Source organism: Triticum dicoccoides, chromosome 7A (genome assembly GCF_002162155.2).
Source record: "Triticum dicoccoides isolate Atlit2015 ecotype Zavitan chromosome 7A, WEW_v2.0, whole genome shotgun sequence".
Lineage (NCBI taxonomy): Eukaryota > Viridiplantae > Streptophyta > Magnoliopsida > Poales > Poaceae > Triticum > Triticum dicoccoides.
This window is the reverse complement of record NC_041392.1, coordinates 628,293,426-628,305,231: the sequence shown is the minus strand read 5'-3', so window position 1 is coordinate 628,305,231 and position 11,806 is coordinate 628,293,426. Positions and strand designations below refer to the sequence as shown.

General features: G+C 40.3%; 1 protein-coding gene across 1 annotated transcript; it reads right to left on the bottom strand.

Annotated features, from left to right (window-relative positions):
- Window positions 1–6,131: 6,131 nt before the first annotated feature.
- On the bottom strand, window positions 6,132–7,623 carry LOC119328510. The gene is made up of 3 exons (XM_037601484.1): window positions 7,250–7,623; window positions 6,598–6,754; window positions 6,132–6,458 (listed from the first exon to the last, which is right to left on the bottom strand). Exons 1-3 carry the CDS (start codon window positions 7,325–7,327, stop codon window positions 6,277–6,279), a joined length of 417 nt encoding a protein of 138 aa, XP_037457381.1. The 5' UTR covers window positions 7,328–7,623; the 3' UTR covers window positions 6,132–6,276.
- Between the last annotated feature and the right edge of the window lie 4,183 nt (window positions 7,624–11,806).

Sequence of the window (11,806 nt, the reverse complement as noted above, 5' to 3'; positions counted from 1 at the left end):
AGAGGGTCCAATTTACGTAAAAGAAAATAATCATTTCTATTTTTAGACCCCTTGTTTCTCATCCATATATAGGTTTGGAAAATGTATCCTACTATACAACATAAGCAAAAGCTCAACTACAATATGCAACAACACAAGTGCTCACAGCTACAAGTCAAACATCAATAACTTATAACCAAATAGGTCATGGTAGAATCGCCCACCATACAATTATTGCTATTTGCGAGCTGAGTTTGTTTTCAGGGTTGATCTCACATATTGTTTATAGACAGCTATGTCACGTACAACAATACATATAGATACATACACTTCTTTTACTAACATTTTTCAAATCCACAACTAAAGAGGGTAGCTCATGCCAAAATGAAGCTGGCACCTAATAGTAATGTTGCCTGAAGCATGGATGCTTAGAGCTCAGCAGAAGCCTTCATTTCAAGTTCATGATCCATAAAGGCATAAGATTCCAATTGACCTTGCCAACATGAGAGTGTATCAAGTTAAGTATTGAGACAAAAAATGTGCGAAGAGGCATTCAATGACAAGATAAAAACAACACCTTCTATATGGTATAAAACCAGTCTGCAATGTCGATCATGGTTTTGTGCAATCTAAGGCTAGCATAATCAAAAAACATAAATGACCAAATTCCAGCTTAGCAAATCAAATTCATGGTTTGCACATAAAAAATGATTCGGTGTATTATACATGAAACAAGGATCCTGATCTAGTTGATGATCTTCTGGACACAAACTTAGAACTACAGCAAACAAAAAAGTTGACAATAGTAGCACAATACTCCATTCGTGCTCTCTCTGAACAGAAAACATTATGTATTCATATATCTGTAGAACATATTAGAATATAAGGCCTATGTTATTCATGATTCTAATATATGCGTATATTTATAAAAAAATCTCAACAATTATCAACATACCAATATTATGAGACAAAGTAAAGCATGCTCATATATATGAAACAAAGACAGTTATGCATTATATACATTTATCGTGCCAAAACCTCCTTATAGACAATATTTTTGGTACTTTTTCCTGATGGGTCGACATCCCTGTTTGGCTTGGCAAGTATTCTTGTTGTTTGCCTTGATATTCCTCGGGACAATGCAACATATAGTTGACCGTGAGAGAACACAGGTTCTGGAAGGTAGATACCAACATGCGGAATTGTTTGACCCTGAGCTTTATCGATTGTCACTGCAAAGCTAAGACGAATTGGAAATTGCTTTCTCTTGAACTTGAAGGGAAGCACATCATCTTCAGAAGGGTACAAAGGTATTCTTGGAAGGAATACTCGCTTTCCAGCATGTTGTCCTCCAATAATTTCAGCATCGATAGCATTATCTTGAAATGCCTTAATAATAAGCCTTGTTCCATTGCATAACCCATTATGAGGATCTAAATTCCGAAGCAAGATCACAGGGCAATTTATTTTCAACCTGAGAACATGTGGAGGTAGGCCATTAGGTGTGAGAGAATTCAGGAATTCAGGTGGGTAGTGATTGTGAGTATCATCCACTTCTGAATCAAAACTATAGTAGACCTTTTCTTCTCCAGGAAATCGGTCTATAAGCTTCACATTTAATTCATCCACGTATTCTTGGTGGAAAGAATGGCACGAGAACTTATATAAGACGGTAATCTTCCATTCTTGTCAAGTGAAGGAAATACTTCGTTTAGCAACTTACTAACCGAGGTCTCTGAATGTGTGTAACCTACAACCATCTCTTCAGGTAAATGCACATAGTCTTCACCAATTGATTCTTTAACGCCATTGCCAACTCTCAAGAGAAAATCAGAGAACCATGGATCTGTTTGTGCTCTCATATTGCGCCAGAGTTTTATTTGTCTTATATCCTCCCACAGATAAGATTTTCTGAGAATGGCATTAACAATTTGGGCTCTAGTGCCACGCCTAACTACTGGAAGGACTTGTTGGAAATCTCCTCCGAACACAATTACTTTACCTCCAAATTGTGATCTATAACCAGTAATATCTTGCAGGGATCTATCAAGTGCCTCAACTGCTTGCCGTTTTGTCATGGCAACTTCATCCCAAATTATCAAAGATGCTCTTCGAAGTAATTCAGCTGTCCCACTCTGCTTACTGAAGTTGCACACAGTATCTTCTTGAACATTTATTGGTATTTTAAATCTGGAATGTGCCGTCCGACCACCAGGCATGATAGAAGCTGCAATGGCAGATGTTGCTATTGCAATGGCTATCAAACCCATTGATCTTACTTTTGCCAATAAAGCTTTATAAAGGTACGTCTTTCCTGTACCTCCTGGACCATCAATGAAGAAGACCTTACCCTTCTGGTTCAAGACGTGGTCCATTATTTCATCAAAAGCAAGCTGTTGTTCATTGTTTAAAGTTGCCTGCAGCTCCAGGTCTTCTTTAGCAACTTCAATAGACATTTCTTCACTCAATTCTCTCGCCTCTAAGCTGTCCAGATCATCAGCATCCAATAGATCTGGAAGATCAAAGGTCTTGATGTCCTTTCCCATGGAATATAACAAATATCGAATATCTCCAAGCACGAGTTTCTCGATTGCTTCATCACTTATGTTCTCCCTACGAAAATCGTCAGACATTGCGTCAAAGTGATTGTTCCATAATGCACGAACATTTGTAACTTCGCATAATGCCAAAATTGTAGCAAAAAGCCTTCTAAGTGCATAGGGCATTTGAAATGTGGCAGCTTCGGTGAGACAGTCAGAAATACTATCATCTGCTTCTATGAGACCCCTTCTCTCTGCAGCTTCTCTAAATGTGGAGAAAACAACACCATCAACAGTACGTAAATCATCAAAAGATGTAGCCCCCCTCACATGGTTTAGCAATATTCTCAAGTAATAGCGTTCACCTTCTGCAGGGTGAGCAGCCACAAGTCGACCTATTTGAATTCTCTTGGTATGTTGTCTCCATGTCTTGTGGTTCCTCTGCCATGTATAAAATTCAGGGAATTCCTTATATAGGAAATTTCTAGCATAAGGATCGATAGAGTTCATTCTAAAATACTCAGTAAGCATTGTCCTGGAAGATGATTCTATACTAATCACATTTTCCAAATTGTCACAGTCTTTATAACGGACCAAATGCATATTTGGCAAATGGACTTGTAACTGTAGAACGGGAGGAGACATCTCACTCAGGTCGAAAGAGTAAATTCTCCATATTGCGGGCATCTCTATACTCACGAATTTCATCAATAACTCGACCTTCTGCGGCTTCTACAATAAAAGAGGCACGGTCATGACCCTTGTAAATGTACTTAAATAAATACTTAACAGCCTTGATGCTGGAGCAAACTTCGATGTTTATATGGCAATTATATCTCATAAGTAGGTATGGATTATACGGCACAACCCATCTATTATCCAAAACAGATCCCCTAATGCGCACTTTACCGCCATCATCCCTGCGTCTATAAATTGGATATCAGTCTTTCCCTTGCAATGTAGCATCTGAGAATGCTTGGGGATAATGGTATTTACATTCCCCATTTTGCATGCAGGAATTTTTACTATTGAGAACGCCACAGGGCCCATGCATCATGTGTTTAATAACTAAATCATGTAACACTGGGTACTTGTTTTTGTCAGGAATTTCAGCTGATATAATTTGATCATACTGATCTGGGTTATTTATCTTATAATCCGACTTTAGGATTATTAAGAAATGTGCATGGGGTAGCCCCCTCTTTTGAAATTCAATAACACGCACGTGAGCGGCAACTTCACCGAAAAAATTCTTTTTAAATATAAGATTCTTAAGATCCTCCAATTTTGCCTTGAATACTCGTGCTACCAAATCTGGCCGGTCTTGTGCTAATTGTCCTGGTGCGAGCTCTTTTGTTATCTCCTCCCAACTTGGATTGCATGTCATTGTAAGAAATAGATCTGGTTTTCCAAACCATTGGACCAAAGCCATGGCGTTTAGATATCGTCGCCTCATGTCCCGTGGGCCTCCTATGAAAGAGGGTGGGAGCACTATACGCTTCCCATTCATGCACACACGTGTCTCACCCGCAACAACACTATCAACCAGCCCTTGATATAAATTTGCTTGTATAAGATTTTGGTTTGCTGGTTTTAGGTAGAATGCCAATCTTATTGACTCAATCTTAATGTACATATCAACAATGTACTGTTGAGTTAGTCGTTTGCCAAAAAGCAAAACATTAAATTCATTCGGTCGCACTTGCAGTTTGAAACAATAGTATTCCCTTGGTGAAACAAATGAACCAGAGTTATACTCCATCCCTATAATGGAAAACATTTTAATTTAGATAAATAATTTTTAAAATATAATATAAGTGACAGTTGATTATGCGGCACAATTTACCTTCTTTGTTATAGTCATCTTCTTGATTGATCTTATTAACAATGACATTTGATCGCACTTTTGGTATTTTCAAGTTCCACCCAACTTCCCCGTTTGGGAAAATAGTGGATATGAAAGTGGGTCATAACAGCCATGGTACGCTTTTATGTACTGTGGATCATTTGATTTACCATATACCATTATACTCCTATCGAAGTGACCCTGAGGATTATTTCCTTCTACCCAGATTGCTGCTACTTGTGATGTAGTTGGTGCATTATATACTCGTTGATCTAAAGAAATGTCTGTGTTGAGCTCAATTCGATACTCATCAAGGTTTGACACTGAACCAAGGCTTCGAAATGTCTGGGCGTAAGGATTAGATGAAAGTATGCTCGCCAATTTTCCAATGAGAACTCTATCAAGATTTGGAGAATAACGAAATTTGTGTTGCAAATCTGATTCAGTGTCATAAAAGTATAGTTGTAAATGCTTAGGGCCATCTTCTACTGGAACCAATTGATCAATTCGATGATAAATTTGACCTTGTGCACGGAAAGTGTAAACACCAGACTTTTTATTGCAATATCTCTGGTCCAAGATAACACCAAGAGAGGTAAAAGAGAAGTGAGAATTGAAGTACCGGATATTGTCCTGAAAGTACTTAGCGTCAGGATCTTGACTTGTGTATAGTCGGCGCATTTCATCAGGAACATATGGAGTTACTATCTTGACCTTGCCACCCATGCAACAAAATGTTGGATTCTCATACTGGAACCGTTTTGCATTGCAATTTGTGCAGTTAGGCACTGGCTCCAAAACATGATAGCCACTTGGTATATTCCGATATATACAATCAAAGGGATCCTCTTGCATTTCACAATTTGCATGGTTTTGGTCTCGATATGATACTACGCAATCCGTTCCTGTTCATTCTTTTTAATAGTGAGAAAACTGTGTCGCAATGGTAGTAATAATTATTTATACTAAGAACACACATTAATGCTTACCGTGTCCAACGAATATGTAACCCTCATCATCTTCATCATCATCTTCAGTCATATATTCAGATTGCCCAGTTTCATCTATACATCAATTTGTCAATCAGTAAAATAATATTTTAGGAGAAGTAAAGTCGATGATTGATCGATGCATTAGAAATAGCTATGGTACACCGTGACAATTGTATTACCTTCTAGGACAGGAAAAGAACCATCTGGAACATAGATGGTGCTGTCATGGTCTTCCTGCTCATTGGCTACACCATCTTCATGTGTTCCCTTTCCAGTATTACTACGACCTGCCCCATTAGACATTCTCCTTCTCTTATGTCCACTGCCCTTGTCCAGGAATGCTGATACACGCTTATGTTGACCAGTACCTGTCAATTAATTACATGATGTAGATATGTCGGATGGACTGATCACGGTCTAACTTTTAGCAACTAGACTGATTATGCCAAATCGAAGGATATTGTAAGATGCAGAAAGTTTAAGCTCATTAAATTATTGGTATGAGTTCTGCCAAAAATAATAATTATACAGTAATATGTATTAACAAATAATAGTAGAGCAGGAAGTGGATGTTAATATTCTACTCATCAGAAATGCCTATCACAATCTGAATGATAAGCATGTTTTTCCTTATATACATATACATGCCCGTTTTGGAGATAAACATAACATGATTAAGTGACAATTCATGTAATAATAATTAGTACATGAAGGAATTTATGTTAATACTAAAAAAGTAAGACAGAATATTATTGCATTAATATGTACCTTCTGTAATTGAACTGGTGAGAATAGTTGTGTGCATGCTTCCATTGGTACAAGTACAAGTTTGACTCCCAGATTGTGCATTATCACTAACTGCAGCAGGATTTTTCCTTCTCCGTTTGTACTCACGGTTCCTTTCCAGGTAGGCAGCGCGCTATTCTGGAGTCATCTCCAAGTATCTTTCCCGATCACGATAACACTTACGCTCGGAAGCATTTGTTGGTAGACTTACGTGTCCAGTTGAAGGAGTATTTGACTGTATGGATATGCCAGATAGATTGATTGATCGTTTTGTCCCAGTAATTGGATGATCCACTGAACCAAGAATTTTTTGTGCTGAAATAAATAGAACATTTCAGAAAAACCGTGAGCACTCTTTTAATACACAAGGCATAGGTTTTATTTATTTATTTAACATCTAAGAAGTTCTAATCTTGTTTCAATATTCTGGTGACCAGAAATATTAAGGACGTACCTTGTTTCCCTTTTGATAAACTATGTGAGTCAACCACATTTGTAATATCTTGAAAAGGGGCCTGTAATGGCATTCCAATGGATCCTGCTGTATGGTTACTTGAACTTCCATTCACTTGCTTCCTAGATAATTGTCCACACTTGACTCTGCCAAGGCGCTGAGCAACATAGTAGACGACATTAGCATAAGCATAGGCAGAGCATGCAGCAGTATACGCACGCGAAGCTTAAGTCACATAAAACTTCTTGTAGCAAACTATTTTTTTGCATATTAATTGATATTCATAAATAATCCAACGATAGACAATATTGATGTTTTGTCAGTACAGATTTTGACATGGTACAGTGTAACATATAGCAGTGTTCTCTATAAAAGATCATTTCAAATGTAACATACAACAGTGAAGATGGGGTTTTAAATGGCTGTAACACTTCTATGGAAGTATGAGAACTGAAACGGAAAAAAAAACTTTGTGGACATAAACACAAACACGTGGTGGTCAGAGTACGCTGTGATACAATTTCTTGATTTCTATACTGAAATACAAAATCTGGGTTCGGATTTATGGCGTCTGATACACATATAATTAGAATGTATAAAGATCATCAAAGAAATTAGCACCACTTCTATACTTTCTCAAATTGTATCTTACCTCTTCAACATCTAAGCTGTTAGTGCGTGAGGTTGAGGATGCTTTGTTCACGGCCGTCGGGCTGCACTGGTATGTCATCCGGCTGCTAGCACTTGCAGCAGCGATGGCATCCGGGGCGGATTGGCCTGATGCGCATACGGCCGGAGTTGCCAGGAAGTGGTGGCGGCGACCACGTGGAACAGTAGCAAGGGGTTATGAACGCATGAAGGAAAAGCTCCTGCAGCGGCCCGAGTTTGAGCGATTGGGGTTGAAAGGGAGGAGGGCTTGCCGCGGCCGGGGGCGTAGGGAAGATCTGTCTCTAGAGGAGATGCCAGGAACAGGAAGGAAGCGGTGGCGCGAGTACAGGGCGACGGCGAGGGGATGGTGAAACCACGAAACAGAGTCTGCTTCGATGAGAGAGAGGAGATGGCGCGGGATTTTTTTGTTGGTATTTTATTTAGGTGGGGATGCTCTAGGTGCTTCCAGAATAACAGAGCACACGCATCCAAAGCGCTCAAAACCAAAGCGCGCGCGGGGGCGGCTGCGAATCCCGAAGATTTCAGCCCTTGGGTTCGGTTTGGTAAAGATCTGACGGCAGATCTTGAACACAGGAAGCTGAATCAATGGTCCATGTTTGGCTTGAGATGCTAGGAGGAGAGAGAGGGGACCAAATTCAAAATTGGTACACTATAGAGTAGTATAGATATATATCATGTTCTTTCCAACATGCTGAGCTTGCCAAAGGATAAAATGAAAAAGAAAAGGTGAAGATCACCATAACTCTTGCATAAGGTAGAGGAAAATAATAAAGGATAGGCCCTTCGTAGAGGAAAGCAGAGGTTGCCATGCGCTTTTATGGTTGGATATATAAAATCTCAATGCGAAAAAAACGTCACTTTATATTGCCCCTTGTGATATGAACCTTTATTTTGCAGTCCGTCGCTTTTATTACTTCCACATCACAAGATCGTATAAAGCTTATTTCTCCCACACCAACCAATCATACATATTTAGAGCAATTTTTATTGCTTTGGACCGATGACAACTTACTTGAAGGATTTTACTCAATCCATAGGTAGATATGGTGGACTCTCATGGCAAAACTGGTTTAGGAATTTTAGAAGCACAAGTAGTATTTCTACTTAGTGCTGAGAATTTGGCTAGCATGAGGGGGAAAGGCAAGCTCAACAAGTTAGAGGATCCATGACAACATACTTTATCTCAGATATAAGAAATACATAACTCATTACGTTGTTTTCCTTGTCCAATATCAACTCTTTAGCATGTCATATTTTAATGAGTGCTCCCAATCATAAAAGATGTCAATGATAATATATCTATATGTGAAAACCTCTCTTTCCTTATTACTTCCTATTAATTGCAACAATGACCAAAGCTATGTCTGCCAACTCCCAACAACTTTTAATCATCATACTCTTTCTATGTGAAGTCATTACTCTCAATAAGATCAATATGAACTTTTTGTTTCTTTTTATTCTTTTCTCTTTTCTTTTATTCACCCAAGATCATGGCAAAATAATCAAGCCCTTGACTCAACACTAATCTTTACTATATAGCTCACGAACTCGATTACATAAAGAGATCATAAAGCAAAACTCAGAACTAGATCATGCCATAAACTTTATTCTACTAGATCAAGATACTACTAATAGGATTGAACTAAGAAAAATGGTAAAGATAGGACACCTCCCCCAAGCTTGGCAGTTGCCAAGGGGAGTGCCCATACCCAGATACTCAATTCTTCTTTGTTGGAGGAGACGGCGGAGGTGTTGTTGATGATGCGGGCTTGCCATCCATCTTCCAAGGCATAGGTTCACCATCATAGAAAGATGATCGAGTCTCCGGAATCCTCAAATCTGCAGCCAAACTCATTCTTTTGAATCTATATTCATACTCACAGTTTTGGTTTTGAAGGTCATAGACTTGGGCTTGGAGGTGCTCGATCTTCTCATATAGCTTGAAGATGGCTTCCTCGGTGTTCTTGGCATCCGGCTTGTAATTGTTAGTGAACTCCGCGAGCATCGTGTGGCTAGCGTTGATTCCACGCTCCACCATCCCCTGGCACTTGAAAACTTGTTGCTCCAATCCTTCAAGCCTCGTCTCTATGCTTCCGGTCCCCTTTGGTCCCTCTTTATCGCGGATGTGCAGCAACCCATCACGCAACTCAATGGTTTGAGGGTGTCGCAGCACCTCCGCGAGGTAAGGGTTGATGACCTTCTCGAAGAACTTGTCCTTGGAGGCGCTTGGGGCCGTCATGATAACGTAGATCTGTCAGAAAAACAGCTCGAAACAAAAACAGGAGATTTTTGCGTGATACGGGAGTCAAAACCTCCGGGAGATTATATAATGAATTTTTACCGACCAAAATACGTAATGTGCAAGAAAACGGAGTCCGGAAGGCACACGAGGTGCACACGAGGTAGGGGGCGCGCCCAGGGGGGTAGGGCGCGCCCACCACCCTCGTGGGGCCCTTGTGTCCTTCCCGAACTGCTTCTTATTTTTCTATTTTTCTAAATATTCCAAAACAGAGAAATATTGCCTTAAAAATTGTTTTGAAGTCGGTTTACTTACCGTACCACATACCTATTCCTTTTCGGAGTCTGAAACATTCTGGAAAGTGTCTCTTATGTATTCCTTCGGGGTTACGGTTTCAATAATATTGGTTTCAACATTTACGGGATTACCTAAGATATAATGTTTAATTTTTTGACCGTTTACCACCTTCGGATTTGTGCCTTTGAAGTTGCTGATTTTTATGGCACCGGAACGATAGACCTCTTCGATAACATAGGGGCCTTCCCATTTAGAGAGAAGTTTTCCTACAAAAAATCTTAAACGAGAGTTGTATAGAAATACATAATCACCTACATTAAACTCAAGCTTTTGTATCCTTTTGTCATGCCATCTTTTAACTTTTTCTTTACACAATTTGGCATTTACATAAGCTTGGGTTCTCCATTCATCAAGTGAGCTAATATCAAATAACCTCTTTTCACCGGCAAGTTTAAAATCATAGTTAAGCTCTTTAATAGCCCAATATGCCTTATGTTCTAGTTCGAGAGATAAGTGACATGCTTTTCCATAGACCATTTTATACGGAGACATACCCATAGGATTTTTGTATGCAGTTCTATAAGCCCATAATGCATCATCAGGTTTCTTAGACCAATTCTTTCTAGACCTCTTAACAGTCTTTTGCAAAATTAATTTGAGCTCTCATCATCTTGATAATTAGTGAGAGATCATCTTAAAATGCTACCGTCAATCAAAGCAAGATAAGATGCATAAAAGATAAACATCACATGCAATCAATATAAGTGATATGATATGGCCATCATCATCTTGTGCTTGCGATCTCTATCTTCGAAGCACCGTCATGATCACCATCGTCACCGGCGCGACACCTTGATCTCCATCGTAGCATCGTTGTCGTCTCGCCAATCTTATGCTTCCACGACTATCGCTACCGCTTAGTGATAAAGTAAAGCATTACAGTGCAATTGCATTGCATACGATAAAGCGACAACCATATGGCTCCTGCCAGTTGCCGATAACTCGGTTACAAAACATGATCATCTCATACAATAAAATTTAGCATCATGTCTTAACCATATCACATCACAACATGCCCTGCAAAAACAAGTTAGATGTCCTCTACTTTGTTGTTGCAAGTTTTACGTGGCTGCTACGGGCTTAAGCAAGAACCAATCTTACCTATGCATCAAAACCACAACGACAGTTTGTCAAGTTGGTGCTGTTTTAACCTTTGCAAGGACCGGGCGTAGCCACACTCGGTTCAACTAAAGTTGGAGAAACTGACACCCGCCAGCCACCTGTGTGCAAAGCACGTCGGTAGAACCAGTCTCGCGTAAGCATACGCGTAATGTCGGTCCGGGCCGCTTCATCCAACAATACCGCCGAACCAAAGTATGACATGCTGGTAAGCAGTATGACTTATATCGCCCACAACTCACTTGTGTTCTACTCGTGCACAACATCAACACATAAAACCTAGGCTCTGATGCCACTGATGGGGAACGTAGTAATTTCAAAATTTTCCTACGCACACGCAAGATCATGGAGATGCATAGCAACGAGAGGGGAGAGTGTTGTATACGTACCCTCGTAGACCGACAGCAGAAGCGTTATGTCAACGCGGTTGATGTAGTCGTACGTCTTCACGGTCCGACCGATCAAGCACCAAAACTACGGCACCTCCGAGTTTTAGCACACGTTCAGCTCGATGACGATCCCCGGACTCCGATCCAGCAAAGTGTCAGGGAAGAGTTCCGTCAGCACGACGGCGTGGTGACGATCTTGATGTTCTACTGTCGCAGGGCTTCGCCTAAGCACCGCTAGAATATTATCGAGGAGTATGGTGGAGGGGGGCACCGCACACGGCTAAGAAAACGATCACGAGGATCAACTTGTGTGTCTAGAGGTGCCCCTGCCCCTGTATATAAAGGACCAAGGGGGGGTGCGGCCGGCCCTAGGAGGAGGCGCGCCGGAGGAGTCCTACTCCTACCGGGAGTAGGACTCCCCCCCTTTCCCTAGTTG

What these genes read in the sequence shown, in the direction of transcription:
- LOC119328510 (XM_037601484.1), bottom strand. Translation starts at nt 7,327, where the DNA reads ATGACATACCAGTGCAGCCCGACGGCCGTGAACAAAGCATCCTCAACC. An exon ending in ACAGCTTAGATGTTGAAGAG is followed by an intron (nt 6,755 to 7,249) that starts GTAAGATACAAT and finishes TATGTTGCTCAG; the next exon opens with CGCCTTGGCAGAGTCAAGTG. An exon ending in TTTATCAAAAGGGAAACAAG is followed by an intron (nt 6,459 to 6,597) that starts GTACGTCCTTAA and finishes TATTTATTTCAG; the next exon opens with CACAAAAAATTCTTGGTTCA.